General features: G+C 45.5%; 1 protein-coding gene across 1 annotated transcript in view; it reads right to left on the reverse strand.

The window, feature by feature from the left end:
* The window catches only part of DNAI1 (dynein axonemal intermediate chain 1), a 132,496-nt gene extending 114,143 nt beyond the window's left edge, over positions 1 to 18,353 (reverse strand). Inside the window, exons 1-4 of the mRNA XM_070936022.1 lie at positions 18,251 to 18,353; positions 15,757 to 15,873; positions 11,180 to 11,239; positions 8,973 to 9,107 (exon numbers count right to left, since the gene is read on the reverse strand). Of these exons, the coding sequence (XP_070792123.1) occupies positions 8,973 to 9,107; positions 11,180 to 11,239; positions 15,757 to 15,873; positions 18,251 to 18,286 (348 nt within the window). The 5' untranslated portion in view covers positions 18,287 to 18,353. The remainder of the gene's footprint in view (positions 1 to 8,972; positions 9,108 to 11,179; positions 11,240 to 15,756; positions 15,874 to 18,250) is intronic.
* Between the last annotated feature and the right edge of the window lie 2,975 nt (positions 18,354 to 21,328).

The following is a 21,328-nucleotide window of genomic DNA, read 5'->3' on the forward strand; positions in this document are numbered from 1 at the left end:
TCTCATTCTCATCTTCCTTCCATCCTTTCTTCCTTCCTTCCTTCCTCTCATTCTCATCTCCTTCCTTCCTTTCTTCCTCTCATTCTCATCTTCCTTCCTTCCTTCCTTTCTTCCTTCTTTCCTCTCATTCTCATCTTCCTTCCTTCCTTCCTCTCATTCTCATCTTCCTTCCTTCCTTCCTTCCTTCCTTCCTTCTTTCCTTCCTCTCATTCTCATCTTCCTTCCTTCCTTCCTTCCTTCCTTCCTTCCTTCCTTCCTTCCTCTCATTCTCATCTTCCTTCCATCCTTCCTTTCTTCCTTCTTTCCTCTCATTCTCATCTTCCTTCCATCCTTCCTTTCTTCCTTCTTTCCTCTCATTCTCATCTTCCTTCCTTCCTTCCTTCCTCTCATTCTCATCTTCCTTCCTTCCTTCCTTCCTTCCTTCCTTCCTTCCTTCCTCTCATTCTCATCTTCCTTCCTTCCTTCCTTCCCAATACCAGGACTAAACCTTCAGTCAATGTAAAAAGGGAGAGAACTGGGAACGCCTGGATTTCTTCATTGCATTGGTTCTGCTTTATTTAGCTTTATCCATGAAGCCACACACACACACACAAAATTGAAAGCCATCTCAAAACTCAAAAAAAGCTAAACATTTTTTGTGAGAAGGTATTTCACATTTATTTATCTGATACTATTTTAATCTGTGTCAGTAACAATTAAACTATTTGCTCCAAACAGCAAGATGGGTGGTATATAAATTAATTAAATTTCCTTCCTTCCTTCCTTCCTTCCTTCCTTCCTTCCTTCCTTCCTTCCTTCCTTCCTTCTTTCGTTCTCTTCCTTCTTTCCCTTCCCTCCTTCCTTTTCCTTCCCTCTTCATTCTCTTTTCTTCTTCCTCCCCCTCTTTCCTTCTTTTCCTTTGTCTTTCCTCTTTCCCTTTCTCCTTTCCTGTCCCATCTTGTATGCTCAAATGCAAAAGGGGAAACATTTCTCCTTTTGTTTTGCTTTTAGAGCTCCATTTTCGCTGGCAGAAGTACCGCGGGCTGGTTCTTTGCTGTTTCCAGGCTGGTCCCACGGGCCAGATCTAAGCACCCTGCAGGCTGGATACGGCCCGTGGGCCTTGAGTTTGACACGCCTGTCTTAAGGCATGTCACCTCGACACACACCGTCCCGTGTCTTCCCCAGAATTAGCAGCACAAAACAGCAGCCATTGCGCCAATTACAGCCTCCCGGTGGGAATTAATGAAGCGTGCCAAGAAAGCGCTAATGGAGACCCTCCTGGAACAATTTCTGTTTCTTCCTAATGATCTATTTCTGGCAGGCTCATCTCTCTGAGCCAGTAATAACATCCCAAGTGCCCAGTCCTCATGAGCACGAAGATTTACCACCGTCAGTTGAGACTCATTTCCCGGTGGGGACTTTTGTTAGAGTTAAAGAGGCCTGTTTACAGACAGTCCTCGACTTACAAACCTCAATGGAGCCCCAGATTTCTGTGGCTAAGGGAGACATTGGTTACATGGAAATTTTGTCCCATTTTTTGACCTTCCTTGCCACATTTGTTAAGTGAAATCACTGTGGCGGTTCAGTGAGGAAAACAGGATTGGGAACCCGATCCAGCTTCCCCCGTGCATTTTATTTTATTTATTTATTTTTTATTTTTATTTTATTTTAAATTTATATACCGCCCTTCTCCCTGAGGACTCAGGGCGGTGTACAGCCAGAATTAAAAAACATAAAACACAAATATTAAAAACAATTAAAATATATATAAATTTGGCCCAAAATTAAAAATACAACCAATTAAAACATTTAAAATTTCTTCTTAAGCCAGCCCGGCTTGCTGGAGAAAGTGGGTTTTAAGGGCACGGCGGAAGGCACCGAGGTCTTGGATTCTTCGTATCTCTGGGGGCAGCTGATTCCAGAGGGTAGGTGCCCCCACAGAGAAGGCCTTCCCCCTGGGGGTCACCAGCCTACACTGTCTGGCTGATGGCACCCTGAGGAGGCCCTCTCTGTGGGAGCGCACGGGACGATGGGAGGCCGTCGGTAGCAGCAGGCGGTCTCGAAGGTAACTAGGCCCTATGCCATGGAGCGCTTTAAAGGTGATAACCAAAACCTTGAAGCGCACCCGGAAGACCACTGGGAGCCAGTGCAGCTCGCGCAGGAGCGGTGTTACATGGAAGCGCCATGCTGCTCCCGTCACTACCCGCGCTGCTGCGTTCTGGACCAGTTGGAGCCTCTGGGTGCCCCTCAAGGGGAGCCCCATGTAGAGAGCGTTGCAGTAGTCCAGGTGAGAGGTGACGAGGGCATGAGTGACTGTGCACAGGGAATCCTGATCAAGAAAGGGGCGCAACTGGCGGATCAGGCGAACCTGACAAAAGGTCCCCCTGGCTACAGCCGTCAGATGTTCCTCCAAGGACAGCTGCATATCCAGGAGGACTCCCAGATTGTGAGCCCTTTCTGTGGGGGCCAAAGACTCGCCCCCAATAGTCAGTGATGGAGTCAACTGACTATATCGGGATGCCGGGAGCCACAGCCACTCAGTCTTGGAAGGGTTGAGCTTGAGCCTGTTCCTCCCAATTTTGCTTATTGGAATGTCACAACAGAGGATCACATGACCCCATGATGCTGCGACCATCATAAATATGAGTCAGCTGCCAAACGTCCAAATTTTGATCATGTGACCGCCGGGAATGCCACAACGGTCTTAAGGTTGACTCAGCCTTCCATCCTTTCTAAGGTGGGTAAATTGAGGACCCAGTTTGTGGGGGCAATAAGCTGACTTTGTATAAATATACAAAAGTATGAAGGCTATTACTTAACGCACTGTAAGCCGCCCTGAGTCTCCAGAGAAGGGCGGCATATAAATTTAAAAAAAAAAAAGTGTGAAACATGGCCATAAGTAGCTGCAAGACTACTGTACGTACAAAAATGGAAGGATTTTTTTCGATCCCCATCCTGGATGAATGGCTAGAGGAGCTGATGGAGTTGGCAGAAATGGCTAAATTCAACGTTTTGATCAAAGAAAAGAATATAAGTACTTTTGTGGCTGCCTGGAAACCGCTTCTGGACTTTGTGCTCGAGGTGGGGAAAAAATGAAACTTTTGATTTTGGCTTTTACTGATTAGATCGATTCGTTTTTATAGAAATGGCGAGTTTATATTATTATGAGCCCTGGCGATGCAATGCTTAGAGTGCAATACTGCAGGCTACCTCTGCTGGCTGCCTGCAATTTAGCAATTTAAATCTTACCAGATTCAAGGTGGACTCAGCCTTCTATCCTTCCGAGATCGGTAAAATGAGGACCCAGATTGGTGGGGTTAATTTGCTGACTTTGTAAATCCCTTAGAGAGAGCTGGAAAGCACTGTGAAGTGGTATATAAGTCTAAGTGGTATTGCTATTTTTTCCTTCCTTCCTTCCTTCCTTCCTTCCTTCCTTCCTTCCTTCCTTCCTTCCTTCCTTCCTTCCTTCTGCCCTCCCTCTTTCCCTCCCTCCCTTCCTTCCTTCCTTCCTTCCTGAGCCGTTGTGGCGCAGTGGTTAGAATGCAGTATTGCAGGCTGATTCTGCCCATAGCCAGCGGTTCGATCCTGACTGGCTCAAGGTTAACTCAGCCTTCTGTCCTTCCAAGGTGGGTAAAATGAGGACCCAGATTGTTGGGGGCAAGACGCTGACTCTATAAACCGCTTAGAGGGGGCTGTAAAAGCACTGTGAAGTGGTATATAAGTGCTATCATTATTATGGAAAAGTAAAAAGTTATGGTTCAGCGTTAACACTTTATTTTACTGCAACAGAGGGAGAAGGAAATCAAAGCTTTTTCTAACCCTAACCCAATGTGTCTTCGTTTTTCTATTTTGTATTTTATTCTATAATTTAATAAAATTGTTTAAAGATGGGTGGAAAAAGTGACTGTAAATCCTTTTTTCAATGATGTTGTAATTTGGAACAGTCACTAAATGAACTGTTGTAAGTGGAGGACTAGCTGTATAGCGGTGTATAATTCAGCAGCGAAGTTTCAGGCTTCACACAGATACAGGGAGCTGCTTCTCTCCCCAGCAATGTGAAGGAAGGGAGCCGAGCGAGGGCTTGGGGCTTAATCCATCATTAGCCCCGGCATTGTCGGTCTAATTAAATCAGCAGTCAGATCCTTTTTCCTTCTCATCCGTTTTCGTTCCGAAAAATCAATTAATAGGCTTAAACCGATCGTCTCTTCCCTGCCACCCACTGGGTTTCCATCAAGGGCAGCCGTAATGGGGTTTCCTCGCATTTGGTTTAGTGTCCCACGGGAACTCGGTGAACTCTTGCGCTAATTCTATTCAACAAACCACAGTTAATCTGGTAGTCCTAGCAAGATTACCAGATTCTGTAAGGGCTTTGTTCCCTTGTGCCATCCGTCTGGGAAACTCGCAAGGTTCGTTTTTCTCGCCTTGTACATGTAATTTTATATTTATTTATTTATTTTGTCATGTATATTGGAGGTGGTATCCCTTTGAGAACTGTATGCAATGAAATTTAATTTTAATGTATGCCGATTAGTGTACATTCAAAGTGACAATAAAGTTATTATTCTATTTCTATTCTATTCCATTCCATTCCCTCCATATTTTCTATTCTATTCTATTCTATTCTATTCTATTCTATTCTATTCTATTCTATTCTATTCCATATTTCTATTCTATTCTATTCTATTCTATTCTATTCTATTCTATTCCATATTTCTATTCTATTCTATTCTATTCTATTCTATTCTATTCTATTCTATTCTATTCTATTCTATTCCATATTCTATTCTATTCTATTCTATTCTATTCTATTCTATTCTATTCTATTCTATTCTACTCTACTCTACTCTACTCTACTCTACTCTATTCCATATTTCTATTCCATTCCATTCCACTCCACTCCACTCCATTCCACTCCAGTAGATTCCATTCCATTCCATTCCATTCTATTCCATAATTCTATTCCATTCCATTCCATTCTATTCTATTCTATTCTATTCTACTCTATTCCATATTTCTATTCCACTCCACTCCACTCCAGCTCAGCCCAGCCCAGCCTATATCCTATCCTATCCTATCCTATCCTATCCTATCCTATCCTATCCTATCCTATCCTATCCCATCCCATCCTATCCTATCCTATCCTATCCTATTTCCTTAACCAAGGAACAATTACTTAGATCAGCAACAAGCAGCAACAAGCAGTAAACAATAGTCTAATCAAGGAACGTATAGCACTAGCAACACCGACCAAGCCCCTTATATTTAAACAGACAGCAAACCCCAGTTCCTTCTAGCGCTGATGATGTTCCCTAGTTGGGTCATGAAACATCTGCAAGAAAACAGCAAAGCTCAGAGAGTACCAAGAATTCCAAGAACTCCACAGTCCTTCCTCCTCTTCCTCCTCCACTCCACAGAGGATCCCACAGTCCTTCATTCCACAAGTCCCATTCCCTTCTAGCACTGATTGTGGATAATGAAATGATAATGAAATCCACTGATAGTTGGATAATGAAATGTCCGCAAGAAAACACCCAAGCTCAGAGAGCACCAAGGACCCCCCCAGTCTTCCTCCTCCTCCTCCTCCTCCTCCTCCTCCTCCTCCTCCTCCTCCTCCTCCTCCTCCCTCCTTCTTCTTCTTCCAGAAACCTCACTCCTTTCTATCACTGATGATGTTAACTTTGTTGGGTCATGAAACATCCACAGCCAAATTCAGGAAGCACCAAAGAATCTCACAGTCCAACCCTGAGGTTTCTAACATCAAAAACGTCATCCAAAAAGCACAACAAAGAATGTTTTTTCTGCGCCAACTCAGGAAGCTCAAACTGCCCAAGGAGCTGCTGATCCAATTCGACAGAGGAATGATGGAGTCTGTCATCTGCACCTCCATAACTGTCCGGTTTGGCTCTGCAACCCAACAAGACAGACAGAGACTTCAGAGGATCATTAGAACTGCAGAAAAAACAAGGGCTGCCAACCTGCCTTCCATGGAGGACCTGTATACTGCAAGAGTCAAAAAGAGGGCTGGGAAAATATCTACAGACCCCTCACATCCTGGACGTAAACTGTTTCAACTCCTACCCTCAAAATGACGCTATAGAGCACTGCACACCAGAACAACTAGACACAAGGACAGTTTTTTCCCCAACGCCATCACTCTGCTAAACAAATAATTCTCTCTACACTGTCAAACTATTCACTAAGTCTGCACTACTATTAATCTTCTCATCGTTCCTATCAGCCATCTCCTCCCACTTATGACTGTATGACTGTCACTTTGTTGCTTGTATCCTTACGATTGATCTTGATATTGTTTCCTGATTGCTTATTTGTACCCTATGACTATCATTAAGTGTTGTACCTTATGATTCTTGATGAACGTATCTTTTCTTTTATGTAGACTAAGAGCTTATGCACCAAGACAAATTCCTTGTGTGTCCAATCACACTTGGCCAATAAAAAATATCCTATCCTATCCTATCCTATCCTATCCTATCCTATCCTATCCTATCCTATCCTATCCTATCCTATCCTATCCTAAACTACAAATAGTCTCTTCTATCCGTAATGGGTAAATGCAGTGTTTTACTGAGATGGGAAAAGCAAACAACCATCTCATTTTTCTCCCACAGACCTCCTTCATGTTTTGGTCTGGGCAAAGTGGAGAAGACTGTGCAAGCAGAGATAAGAGAGGAGACCGGCAGGCCTGGCCACATCTCCAAAGGGGTCCCACCAAGCCCCCCTCCTTCAAGATAAGGGCCTGGTGGCTCAGCAGACAAAAAAGCATTGTGATTAACACCAGCTGTCTGCAATTACTGTAAATTCGAATCTCACCAGGCTCACTCCATCCATCCATCCATCCCTCTCTCTCTCCATCCCTCTATCTATCTATCTATCTATCTATCTATCTATCTATCTATCTATCTATCTATCTATCTATCTATCATCTATCATCTATCATCTATCATCTATCTATCTATCTATCTATCTATCTATCTATCTATCTATCTATCTATCTATCTCAATAGGGCTTAGACTTATATACCGCTTCACAGCCCCCTCTAAGCGGTTTACAGAGTCAGCCTCTTGCCCCCAAAAATCTGGGTCCTCATTTTACCCACCTCGGAAGGATGGAAGGCTGAGTCGACCTGGAGCCGGTCCGGATCGAACCCCTGGCAGTGAGCAGAATTAGCCTGCAATACCGCATTCTAACCAAGGTGCCACCACGGCTCAGGCAATACCTTTTCATGCCTAGCAACTATGTCAATTGCTGGATTAACACCCAGGGCTTATTCATACTATATTGAGTGCTGAGTTTGCAATCACACAACCCCAAACTTTGTTCTATCAGGAAATTCCTCCTTGGTTCCAGGTTGCTTCTCTCCTTGATAAGTTTCCATCTGTTGCTTCGTGTCCTGCCTTCAGGGGCTTTGGAGAATGCTACCCCCCCCCCCATTTCTCTACGAGAGCCCCACAAGGACTGGAACAGGGGTGGGTTCTAAATTTTTTTACTACCGGTTATGTGGGCGTGGCTTATTTTGTGGGTGTGGCTTGGAGGTCATGTGACTAGGTGGGCGTGGCTAGCTGGTCAGTCATTTCTGGAAGGTCCTCGCACTTACGGCCAGTCCTCGCATTTACGACCCGACTCATTTGTTTGCTTTTAACACTGATCAGCTGTAGGACGTGTTAGGATATGGTTTGAGCCTAACTATGTTGTCCAGGCAATATAAGTGTACTGTTACTTTATCTGTATATGTATTATGTGGCTTTAATGCTGCGTCATGCTGTAATCACATGATTACTGGTTGTAGGAATATTTAAGCAAGGTACTGCAACGTTTCAGTTGCTGCTATGATATGCTGTTGAGAGGTTGCTGCTATGATGAAGCTGTGATGATAAGCTATCATTGAGAGGAGGTGCTATCTGTAATTATCATTGGATGGATCTGCAACCATCGTGGTTTGTGAACCAGAGTGCGTTTGTTATTCTAACCAACTACTGTTTGTTGGGTAAGAAGATTCTGTAACTACTGGACTGATTTACTGGCAAAGACTTGGAATTTGTTTAAAGACTATGAAACTGTTTTTCTACTATAAAGTAAGCTTTTGATAAACCAGTTTGCATATTTCTTATTCATTGCTCTCAGCAACGTTTCACTGTGCAATCTACTCTGCTGGTTGGTAACACAACAACAATAACCTTAACAGGACGGCCCTTTGAAGCCCCCCGGCAAGAGTTTAAACAGTTTTTTTCCTCTAGTCATCAGCTGGGACTCAGGAGGCAGCAATAGATTGGGGGTGGGACCAAATAAAAGGTAAGAATAATGTGGGGGGGCGGGGGGGGCGGGGGGGGAGAACCGGTTCAGTGACATCATATCGTCACTGCTACCGGCTCGGCCGAACCGGACCGAACCGGGAGGAACCCACCACTGGACTGTAAGATGTTTTTTGGGGAGTTTGATGTACAGGTAGCCTTCGACTTACGACCGCAATTGAGCCCCATGCTTTCTGTTGTTAAGCAAGACAGTCGTTAAGTGAGTTTTGACCGATTTCACAAACTTTCTGACCACAATTGTTAAGTGAATCACTGCAGTTGTTAAGTCAGGAACATGGTTGTTAAGCGAATCTGGCTTCCCCGTTGACTTTGATATGTTAGAAGGTTGCAAAAGGGGATCACAGGACCTCGGGACAAGGCAACTGTCATAAATACGAGTCAGTTGCCAAGCTGTCTGAATTTACATCATGTGACTGCAATGGTCGTTAAGTGTGAAAAATAGCCGTAAGTCACTGTTTTTTTCAGTGCCATTGTAACTTTGAACGGTCACTAAACAAACGGTTGTAAGTTGAGGACTACCTATATAAAATATCAGCTAGAGTCAGAGGGACTAGAAGCGAAAACAGGATAGTTGGCTAATAAAAGGTGGAGATAAGGAGATGGCCTCCAGAGAGACTGAGATTAAAGCACACTCAACACAACCCGGAAAAATGCAACAGCACCTGAGATTCCAGAGAGGTTAATTTCCTTCCCATCATCTTGTCTTCTCTCTTGGTCACGGGGGCTTTCTGTTTTTCTTTCTCCTTTGACTTTTCCAGTTTTTGGAGTTCTTCCACATAAACGTCGTAGATATTCCACTAAGAGGAAGGAAGAGCGAGTCAGTCGCAGAGTCACAGAAGTGGAAGATGCTTCTCTCGGTTCAGCTAGTCCGGTGCTTTTCAAACCTGGCAGCTGTGCTGGCTGGAGAATTCGGGGAATTCCACACCTCTTCCAGTTACCAAGTTTGAAAAAAAACATTAATTCGGTCCCCATGCAATCTCCTAGAAAAATGCCAAGCAAGCATAGAAAACAACTCAACCAAAATATAAGAGACGTGCCAATTACTGTTGTGCGACTGTACCTGAGTGCAAAGGTTTGCAAAATTTGAATCCCTACAGAAATCCAAACAGGATGAAGGATAGGAAGAAGTCCAGGCTGAGAGGCCCAAGGAAGAAAGAGCTGCAGTAAACAAGAAAATGGGTTTAGGAAGGAGGGAAGGAAAAAGCAAAGATGACAGAAGAGTAGGATGTGGCGGCAAAGCTCGAGACCTTTTAAAGTTGCATAAGAAAATTTCAGAAGGATTTATAACTAAGGACAGTGAGAAAGAGCTAAGATCCTGCCAGGCACCAAAAAGAGGAAAAATAACATTAAATAGAACTTCAGTTCCATGGCTGTTCCATTACAAAAACCTGCACACGTTGTTTTTTCCAGCATCTCCAAGTTCAAAATCATTTAACATACTTAACAAGATTTGTAAGTCAGATTTCTGAAAGATTGTCCTTGGTTGCTTGGAACAAATGCAGGAGACACAAATGGTTGTCTAATCTCTTCTCGAAAATCTCCAGCAATGGAGCACCCATAACTTCTGGCAGTGAGGCATCGCACTGATTAACAGAATAACAATTGGAAGGGACCTTGAATAGTCCAGACCCCTGCTCTGGCAGGAGACCCTAGACCCGTGATGGTGAATCTGTGGCACGCATGCCACAGGTGGCACGTGGAGCCATATCTGTGGGCACGTGAGCATTGCCCTAGCTCAGCTCCAGCGCACCAGGCAGCTGATTTTTGGGCCTTCCAAAAGTCAGGAAACGTGCCATTTCCAGCCTCTGGAGGGCCTCCAGTGTGGTGGGGAAGGCCGTTTTTGGCCTCCCCAGGCTTCTAGAAAGGCTCTGGAGCCTAGGGAGGGTGAAAAACAGTCCTACTGGGCCCACTGTGCCATTGCGTGCCAAAAGCAGAGGGAGCGTGGGGGGAGGGGGTTGCTCGCGCATGCGTGGGGGGGGCAAGGCACATTGAATTATGGGTGTGGGCATGCACGTGACCCCCCTCCGCACTCCCTCCGCTTTTGGCACATGACGGCAAAAAGGTTCGCCATCACTGCCCTATACCATTTTAGATAAATGGCTGACCAATCTCTTCCAGGGATGGAGCACCCACAACTTCTGGAGGCAAGTCGTTCCACGGATTAATTATTCTGTCAGAAAATTTCTCCTTAGTTCTAGGTTGCTTTTCTCCTTGATTAGCTTCCCTCCATTGCTTCTTGTCCTGCCTTCTGGTGCTTTGGAGAAGAATTTTCTAAGCCTAGGTTGACCCCCCCTCTTCTTTGTGGCAGCCAAATATTGGAACATGCTATCATGCACCCCTAGTCCTTTTTTTCTCATTAAACTAGACGTACCCAATTCCTGAAACCGTTCTTCATATCTTTTAGCCTCCAGTCCTCTCATCATCTTCTTTGCGCTTCTCTGCGCTCTTTCCAGAATCTCAGCATCATTTTTGTATCATGGCAGTATTCCAAGTGTGGCCTTACCAAGGCATTATAAAGCGGTACCAGTGGTGAAATTCCAATTTTTTTACTACCGGTTCTATGGGTGTGGCTTGCTGGGCATGGCAGGGGAAGGAAACTGCAAAATCCCCATTCCCTCCCCACTCCTGGGGCCAGCCAGAGGTGGCATTTGCAGATTCTCCAAACTGCTCAAAATTTCCGCTATCAGTTCTCCAGAACCTGTCAGAACCTGCTGGATTTCACCCCTGAGCGGTACTAACACTTCATATGATCTTGATTCTAACCATCTGTTAATGCAACCTAGGATTGTACTCTATCCCTCTGTTGACAGAAGCTGGACTGTAAGCACAGGTGCCCTGGCAGGCCCACAACGAAGAAAGGAGAAGTTACCTGGTTAGCGGTGTCTGAGAAAGTTGCTCTGGGCGGGGGCTCCATCTGGCAGGCCCTGTCCTGAAAGAAAAATGTTTGTCAAGGATTTTAACCCAGAATTTGAGCACTGCGCAGTTAATTTTGTTGGGTCTATGACAACTCACCACAGGAAAATTTGCTGCGTGCGGGACAGGAGTTATACTAATATTGAAGAAACAGTGGAACGGAATCATTGAAGAAAGGATGAAAATGAAATGTGAATGACCAAAATTAAAATATGTATATTTCATCACTTTAAATAATTAAATTGAATGGTTGAATTGCGGCGAGTTATCCCATTCTGCCTGGGATGGCACTGCAGATGAAGCGGAAAATTTTGGGAAAGATGAAAGCATCTCGGCATTTAGTAAACTTTCCTGGGCCTGCCGAAGATATTGCCTCTTCGATTTGCACTGCACTGATTTGCACACCGATTTGAATGCTCAGAAGATAAATCTATCTCAGCATCTACTTCTGTCCTACTATCGCAGCACCATTGAGAGTTTCCTGACATACGGCATTCTTGCATGGTATGGGAGCAACTCTGCAGTGGACAGAAAAAGCTCTACAGAGAATCATTAAAACTGCCCAGAATATCATCAGGCTCCAGCTAACAGCCCTGGTATCTCGCTGTTCGAATCTCGCTGTTTGAGGAAGTTGCATAACCTTCTCAGAGACTCTTCCCATCCTGCTTACAATCTTTTTGGACTGTTGCCTTCTGGCAGAAGATACAGAACAATTAAAATTCGAACCACATGTTTTCTGAATAGTTTTTATCCCCAAGCTATAATTGCACTCAACAATGAACTAAAGGGCCACCATTGGTGAGCTGTTGGACAGTATTACTTGGTCTGTTGTGTGGATGCTTGGGTGATTTAGGGGTGGGGAATCTTTGGTGGGTGGGAGTGTGTTTGGGGATTCTTATGTGTGTTGGACCTGGTCTTTGGGTGTTAAGTGAATTTCATTGTATGGGTATACTGTGTATATACGTACAATGACAATAAAGTTGTTATTATTATTATTATTTCCCTAAAGACAGTAGGTAGGACTTGCGGGCAATGCGTTGACAACCAATTGAATCGTGACAGTGAATGTGAATGAATGACAGTGAAAGGAGCTTGAGTGGCGTAGGAGGCTAATGCCTCCTATTAAGGCAGCATTTAACATCCAGTTGCCTGCAATTACTGCGAGTTCAATTCTCACCAGGCTCAAGGTTGAATCAGCCTTCCATCCTTTCTAAGGTGAGTAAAATGAGGACTCAGTTTGTGGGGGCAATAAGCTGACTTTGCATAAATATACAAAAGGATGAAGGATATTGCTTAACGCATTGTAAGCCGCCCTGAGTCTCCAGAGAAGGGCGGCATATAAATCAAATTAAAAAAAAAAAATGTTGATCAGCTGCTTAAACCACTTTGGGGTCTCTGGAGCTCCAAGGGAGGGAAGAGAACCTTGATAGTTGTTGGAAAGCAACAAAGTTCTGGTTTAGACCGAGGTCAGGCTCTAGGTCCGTGATGGTGAACTTATGACACGATTGCCATCGGTGGCACACAGAGACCTCTCTGTGGGCGTGCGCGCCATTGCCAGCTGCTCTTCTGGTTTCGGCACGCGCATATGTACCGGCCAGCTAATCTTCGTGTGTGCCGAAGCCCCGGAAACGAGAAGACCAGGTGGCCGGCACGCACATGCACGCCAACCAGCTGGTCTTTGATTTTTTGGGGCTCTAGCACATGCACCCACTTGCGTTCCGGTTTGGGCACGGTGCCAAAAGGGTTTGCCATCACTGCTCTAGGACAGTGATGGCGAATCTTTTCAGCACCAGGTGTCCAAACCGGAACACGCGTGTGTGCATGCGTGTGCGCACGTGCCAGAGCCCCGGAGACTCGAAGGCCACCTAGTCTTCTGGTTTCTGGTGTGCACATGCACGCTGGCCAGCTGGTTTTTGCATGCGCCGGAGTGCTGGAAACCCGAACACCAGGTGGCCAGCGCACACATGCACCCTGGCTACCTGGTCTTCAGGTTTCCGGCACATGCGAAGAAGATCAGCTGGCCAGCGTGCATGCGCGCTCCGGAAACCAGAAGAGCAGCTGGCAATGGCACCCGTGCAGTGGTAAAATATAAGATTGGTTACTACGGGTTCTGTGGGCGTGGCTTGGTGGGGGGGGTAATGTGACTGGATGGGCGTGGCCAACTTTTTTTTTTTTTAACTTTTAAAACCATTTTTTTCTACAACCTCTTTGGCCAAAGAGGCTGTAGAAAAAAATGCTTTTAAAAGCCTCTGACGATCAGGCAACTCAGCTGGGATCGTCAGAGGCTTTTAAAAGCGTTTTTTTTTCTATAGCCTCTTCAGCAGAAGAGGTTGCAGAAAAAAAATGCTTTTAACAGCCTCAGACGATCCCAGCTGAGCTGCACAATCATCAGAGGCTTTTTTTTTTAACTTTTAAAAGCATTTTTTTTGGCCAAAGAGGTTGTAGAAAAAATGCTTTTAAAAGCCTCTGACGATCCCAGCTGAGCCGCGTGATCATCAGAGGCTTTTTTTTTCACTTTTAAAAGCATTTTTCGGCTGAAGAGGTTGTAGAAAAAATGCTTTTAAAAATTTTAAAAAAAGCCTCTGATGATCGCGCAGCTCAGCTGGGCATGTGGGGGGGGGGGCAGGGATTTTTGCTACCGGTTCTCTGAACCACCCACCGCCATCACTACCAGATCAGGTGATCCGGTCCGAACCAGGAGCTCTGCATGCCACCTCTGGCACGCGTGCTATAGGTTCGCCATCACGGCCCTAGAGAATAAGTCAATCCTCTCTTCTCTGTGGCAGCCCCTCAAGTATTGGAAGATGGATATCATGTCACCCCTAATCATTAGAATTTCCAAACTGGATCGGTTTCTCAGATGTTGGAAGCCCCACGTGGAAAGGGCTTCACCCACTCTCAGTGTGCCAAAGATGGACCAAAGCCAATGCTGCCCCACCTTGCTTTAAAACACCGATACGCTCAGGAAGACAATTATATTTGAGAGGTCTTGAGCTCTCTGTTAATTATTCCTCAGTTAACAATATTATTTGATTGATTGATTGATGATTAATTGATTGATTTCTATAGCCAACCATCTCAGCCCAGGGACTCCAGGCAGCTTACAATTCTAAAACTATAAAATAGTTAAAGCAATTAAAAACCTTAAGACGTCCCCAAAAAAATGCATACATGCAGCAGCCAAGATTTTATATATATATATATATATATATATATATATATATATATATATATATATATATATATATATATATATATATATATATATATATATAATATATATATATATATATGTAGGTCTTTGGTTATTCGGGTCTTCTCCCACGTAAAATTGGAAGTGTCTTGGCGACGTTTCGACAAAGTCTCATTCGTCATCTTCAGGCTGGTGTTCTCGGCTTCGTGCTTCCAGGAGCAATGTGAGATCGCAGCTGTCTCTTCCTTTTAACTGCTAGTGGGGGTGTGAGCTGATTGGGTGGGAACTTGGCTGTGTTCTGATTGGGTGGAGGTGTGTTCTGATTGGTTAGGGGCTTGGCTGTGCTCTGATTGGATGGGGGGTTTGTTGTGCTCTGATTGGCTGGGGGGGTGTTCTGTTTGGGTGGGGGCTTGGTCGTGCTCAGCTTAGTCTGAGTTGCAGGGGGATTTGAGCTGGTGAGCTGCGTTGTTGTTGTTTGGCTTCGTGTATATATATATATGTTTTCTCAGGTTTTCGCGGGTGTTTGTATGTAGGTCTTTGGTTATTCGGGTCTTCTCCCACGCAAAATTGGAAGTGTCTTGGCGACGTTTCGACGAAGTCTCACTCGTCATCTTCAGGCTGGTGTTCTCGGCTTCATGCTAATTGCTCCTGGAAGCACGAAGCCGAGAACACCAGCCTGAAGATGACGAATGAGACTTTGTCGAAACGTCGCCAAGACACTTCCAATTTTACGTGGGAGAAGACCCGAATAACCAAAGACCTACATATATATATATAGTGATGATATATTTAAAAGTATTGCTATTGTTTCATTGACTGGCAATCTATGGGCTAACGTTTGGGGTCTGGGGGCTGTTAGGCAGCCTGCTTTGCAGAAGCAGGTTTTTGATCAGCCCCAAAGAAAATCACTTCCAGGTAATCCTTGACTTACAACTGTTTGTTTAGTGACTGTTCAAAATTCCAACGGCACTGAAAAAGTGACTGAGGACCGTTTTCCGGACCATTGCAGCTTCTTCGTGGTCACATGATCAAAATTCAGAGGCTTGGCAACTGGCATGTACTTATGACGGTGGCAGCGTCCCCTTTTGCGACCTTCTGACAGGCAAAGTCAAGGGGGAAGCCCGAGTCACTTAACAACCGTGTGACTGACTTAACCACTTAACAACGGTAGCGAGAAAGGTCGTGAAATGCGGTGAAACTCACGTAAAAACTGTCTCGCTTAGCAACGGAACTTTGGGGCTCAACTGTGGTCATAAATCAAGGACAACCTGTACTCTGCTTGAAAGAGTCCCTGAAAGGGGACCTTTGCCCGGTATCCAAAGGGAAGCAAGGATTCCTACCCGCACGGGGTTATTGTAGGTCTGGGAGGCTCTTTCGCTGAAGTTAAACTGGTTGGTGAGCTTCCGTTCTTGCGTGCCTCGTGTGTGGACTTCCTCCTCTTTCTCGATCTGGATCTCCTGTGGGAGGAAGGGGAAAGGAGGCGGGGCTCAAAACTAGCAAGGATTCCATCTTACAGAAGGGCAGGTTGCCCAAGATTCCAAGATTTAATGATAATTAATTCTGATAGAAAAACTAAATCCATCATCAACCTCAAAGGGGAGAGACTTAGGAAAACAATTGACTGGTTGTCTTATCTGTTTATCTGCCCATCCATCCATCATCTATCTATCTATCATCTCTCTCTCTCTCTCGCTCTCTCTCTCTCATCTGTCTATCTATCATCTATCTGTCTATCATCTATCTAATTATCTATCATCTGTCTATCTACCATCTATCTATCATCTATCTCCATCCACCATCTATCTGTATCTATCTATCTATCTATCTATCTATCTATCTCCATCCATACATCCATCTATCATCTCTCTCTCTCTCTATCATTTATCTATATCCATCCATCCATATCTATCTATCTATCTATCTATCTGTCTGTCTGTCTATCTATCTATCTATCTATCTATCTCCATCCTTCCTTTCTTCCATCTATCTATCTATCTATCTATCTATCTCCATCCTTCCTTTCTTCCATCTATCTATCTATCTATCTATCTATCTATCTATCTATCTATCTATCTATCTTCTTAACCACCCATCCCCCTCATACAGGGGCCAATTTAATAGTAAAATTGTGTGGAGCCTTCTTGGGGCTGCTGAAAGGAGTGTGTTGTGGAGTTGTGCTTTTTGCAGGATGTTTTTGCCCTGTGTGCAAGAAGGCTCCACAGCCATTTGCACCACTCAGGTGACCCTGAGGACAAAGATAAACCTTCAAGTGGCCTCAACGATCCTCTGAAAGGATGCAAATGACCAGCTGTCTGCAAGGAGTATAAATCCTTCCATTCCCCACCACCATCCAGTCAGAGCTGAAGAAGCTTCTTGGATGAGAAGCGAAACGTCTTAAAAGAAAAAGCAGAAAGTCCAAATTGCCTGTTGAAAAAAGCACCTTTGGGACAATCATGACCTGGAGAATCAGGACGGAGAATCTCTACAGACATTACACTTATGACTTTTGCAGCATCCTCATGGTCATGTGATCAAAAGTCAGACACTTTACAACTGACTCCTAATTTATAACGGTTGCTGTGATCTCCTTTTGCGACCTTCTGACAAGCGAAGTCAACAGGGAAGCCAGATTCGCTTAACAACCGTGTTACTAACTTAACGACTGCAGTGATTCTCTTAAGAGTTTCTGTACCGGAAACAAATTCCTTGTGTGTCCAATCACACTCTACCAAATAAAATATTCAATTCAATTCAACCTTTCTCACCAATTTTCTGGTGAGAAAGGTCATAAAACTGGGACATAACTCACTTAACAACATATCACTTAGCAGGGGAAATGTTGGGCCCTACTGTGGTCGTAAGTCGAGGACCCTCTGTACCCAAAGCACCGGCATGCAAAACAAACGGCAAGCATGAATTATATCCTTGGACTATTATTGATCTATTTTTCCTTCCAGAAGATTGAAAAGCAGTTTGCAATAAATAATATTTCAGGGGTCACGTGATTCCCCTTTGTGACCTTCTGGCCAGCCAAGTCAATGGGGAAGTCAGATTCACTTAACAACCGGATGACTAACGTAACAAGTGCCGTGCTTCATTGAACAACTCTGGCAAGAAGGTTGTAAAATGAAGCAAAACTCAACCATTGTTTTGCTTAGCAAATGAAACTTTGGGGCTCCACTGCAGTCGTAAGTCAAGGACCAACGGAATCCTAAATTGCATTAACAGAGGGATACAATCAAGATCAAGGGAGGTACTAATACCACCCTATAAAGCCTTAGGAAGGCCACGCCTAGAATCCTGCATCCAGGTTTGGTCACCACGATGTAAAAAGGACGTCGAGACTCTAGAAAAAGCGCAGAGAAGAGCAACCAGGATGATGAAGGGACTGGAGGCTAAAACATATGAAGAACGGTTGCAGGATCTGGGCATGGCTGGTCTAGTGAAGAGAAGGACCAGGGGAGACAGGATAGCAGTCTTCCAATATTTGAGGGGCTGCCCCAGAGAGGAGGAAGGGGGTCAAGCTATTTTCCAAAGCACCTGAAGGTCAGACAAGGAATAATGGATGGAAACTGAACAAGGAGAGATTCAACCTGGAAATAAGGAGGAATTTCCTGACAGTGAGAACAATCCACCCATAGAACAGAAGTTGCCTCCGGAAGTCGTGGGAGCTTCATCCGTGGAGGCTTTCAAGAAGAGACTGGACTGCCATCTGTCAGAAACGGTGTAGGGTCTCCTGCTTGGGTGGGGGGGTTGGACTAGATGACCTACAAGGTCCCTTCCAACTCTTTTAATCTGACCACCGGTAGTTAGAAGATTGCTCTGAAGACTTACCGGCGATTCCAGTTTCTCTCCTACCACCACTTCCATTTCTTCTTCTTCGCCTCCTTCGGCTTCAGCTTCTTTCAGTTCGGCATCCAGAGCATCGAAGTCCACAACCAGGGATGAAACAGGACCCGCCACTAAGAACAAAACGGACGAGGGGAAGAAAAAACAACCAATTTATTTCAGAAATCCCCGCAGAATACTTTCTCGTCACCAAGAGTGATGGCTTCTCTGCTCTACAGGAAATCCTTGAGTTACAACCGTTCGTTTAGTGATCGTTTGAAGTTATAACAACACTGAAAAAAGGGACCGATGTCCATTTTTTCACTCTTACGACCATTGCCAATGGGGAAGCTGGATTCATTTTACAGCGCTTATGTGTGTTGTGGCCCCGCCCTCTGAGCCTGTCCCATCGGAGGAAGAAAGCTCCGAGCATGAGGAAGAGGAGTCAGCCAGGCCTCCCTCTCCAGGCCCCTCCCCTCTGGCATTGTCTCAAGTGCCGGCCGAGGGAGAGGAGACAGCTGATTCGAATCAAAGTGATAATGAAACATCATTCCTGGACGCACGCCTCCGAAGGCATGATAAACGTTTGCAGCAGCTTAGGAGGCGTGCTAGGGATTAGAACTGAGTCACTGGACCACACCCCAGAGACTATATAATAGAGGGTAGTGGTCAAAGGATCCTTGTGACGAACAAAGCAAAACCTTGGACAGTCACTAAAGCCTCGTCCGGAACTGCTGGGAGGAATATTATTTCTGTTTGGACTTTCTTGAACGTTCGTATCTTATCTGTCTGTTCGTGAAAATAAAGACCCTTGGCAGACGGTGTGTCTATCGCTGCCAAGTCGGAGATAAGACCTGGGTGCGTTCCAAAGTGTTTCCTTAACCCTCGACTGGCTGTGTGGGTGTGTGTGTGGGTACGGGGACAGATCAATGTGAGGGATCTCACGAAGAATGATGGTTCGTTGAGGGCGCTTCCAAGAAAAGGTCAGCACACAAGGATGCAATCAAATCAAGTCTTTATTTAGAAGTAAAAGTGGAGTAAAATAAGGTCCCATGCATGGAGGCATCCATGCCTGGATTGAGCCCATGGGTCAGTCCCATAGGAGACTAGAACAAGAGCAGGCAAAAGGGAAAGGGTAAAAAGGGCAAAAAAAGGGGAGAGCAGCCCCTGTGCAGGGGTTCTTATAGGGGCCCCTGGCCCCTCCCTTACAAGGTGTGTGAGGGGGCCGGAGGGCCATTAACTGTCCCCAATGGGGCTGCAGGGGCCGGAGCCCCTTGACCCACCAGTGGGATCAAAGGTGTCTCTTTGCCCCCATCTGGTGGCCTTTGAAGGGACTGCCATGGCTGGCACAAAACACCTAACAGCTTAATAACTGCAGTGGTTTGCTTAACAACCGTGGCAAGCAAGGTCGTAAAATGGGGCCAAACTCACTGAACAACTGTCTCACTTAGCCACAGAAATTTTGGATTCCGTTGTGGGTGTAAATCAAGGACTCCCTGTCGTTATTTAAAGCTGGGGCTCCGGCTAGGAAATCAGCAGTAAAGACTCCATTTTCTAGCCGGAAGGACTTTATGAAAGAAAGGATGAAAGAAACAATATAATTTACAAAATCCATGGTAACCATTGCAACCGATTCTACGGGGGACAAACCTCACCTCAATTAAAACCCGGGATCCATGAACACCGGCTGGCAGTCAAAAACCACAATCGCAAACCCTTAATCCCGCCACACGCACCAAACAGCGCCAGCTCAATTGGAGCAACACAAAAATGATTGGCCACGCTACCACCCGCCACGCTCGTGAGTTCATCAAAGCCTGGCCCTCCACAAACCACAGACACACTGACCGACAACCAGCCTACCAGCCCCTCAGAACCCAAATCAACCACACAGCCAACCAGAAATGGCACCGACCCACAGCCAACCTCACAAGCCCCCTCCCAACCAGCACTTCACCCAGTGGTGAAATCCAATTTTTTTTACTACCGGTTCTGTGGGCGTGGTGTAGCATGGTGGGCGTGGCTTGGTGGGCGTGGCAGGGCAAGGATACTGCAAAATCTCCATTCCCTCCCCACTCCTAGGGGAAGGACATTGCAAAATCTCCATTCCCTCCCTACTCTGGGGCCAGCCAGAGGTGGCATTTGCTGGTTCTCCGAACTACTCAAAATTTCCACTACCGGTTCTCCAGAACCTGCTGGATTTCACCCCTGACTTTACCTCCCAATGACCCTCACCTGATGTGACCTCCCCATCACAAGATTCACACCTGACCCATCACAAGGCCCATTACAAGAACCTCACTTGACACGACCCACACCTGACCTTTCACAAGACCCTCACCTGTCCTCTCACTAAACCCCTCACAAGACCCTCACCTGACACAACACACACCTGACAAGACCACACTATTAAAAAAGTGTTGATGTTGAGACTCTAGAAAGAGTGCAGAGAAGAGCAATCAGGATGACTAGGGGACTGGAAGCTAAGACATACGAAGAAGGGTTGCAGGAACTGGGCCTGGCTAGTCTAGTGAAGAGAAGGACCGGGGGAGACAGGATAGCATCTTCCAATACTTGAGGGGCTGCCACAGAGAGGAAGGGGGTCAAGCTATTTTCCAAAGCACCTGAAGGCCAGACAAGGAATAATGGATGGAAACTGATCAAGGAGAGATTCAACCTGGAAATGAGGAGACATTTTCTGACAGTGAGAACAATCAACCGATGGAACAGAAGTTGCCTTCAGAAGTTGTGGGAGCTTCATCACTGGAGGCTTTCAAGAAGAGACTGGACAGCCATCTGACAGAAATGGTGTAGGGTCTCCTGCTTGGGTGGGGGTTGGACTTGATGACCTCCAAGGTCCCTTCCAACTCTGTTAATCTAGAGTTATCTGGATCCTCACCTGACCCATCACTAGACTCCTCCCAAAACCCTCACCTGACACAACACACGCCTGATCCATCACAAGACCCTCACCTGACAGGACCCTCACCTGATGTGACGTCCCCATCACAAGATCTACTGACCACACGAAGCCCTTACAGGCAGAACACCACCGACATCCCTTAAGCTCCGCTGAGGACGTTA

Source organism: Pituophis catenifer, unplaced genomic scaffold (genome assembly GCF_029215685.1).
Source record: "Pituophis catenifer annectens isolate HBS135680 unplaced genomic scaffold, rPitCat1.0.hap2 SCAF_2, whole genome shotgun sequence".
Lineage (NCBI taxonomy): Eukaryota > Metazoa > Chordata > Lepidosauria > Squamata > Colubridae > Pituophis > Pituophis catenifer.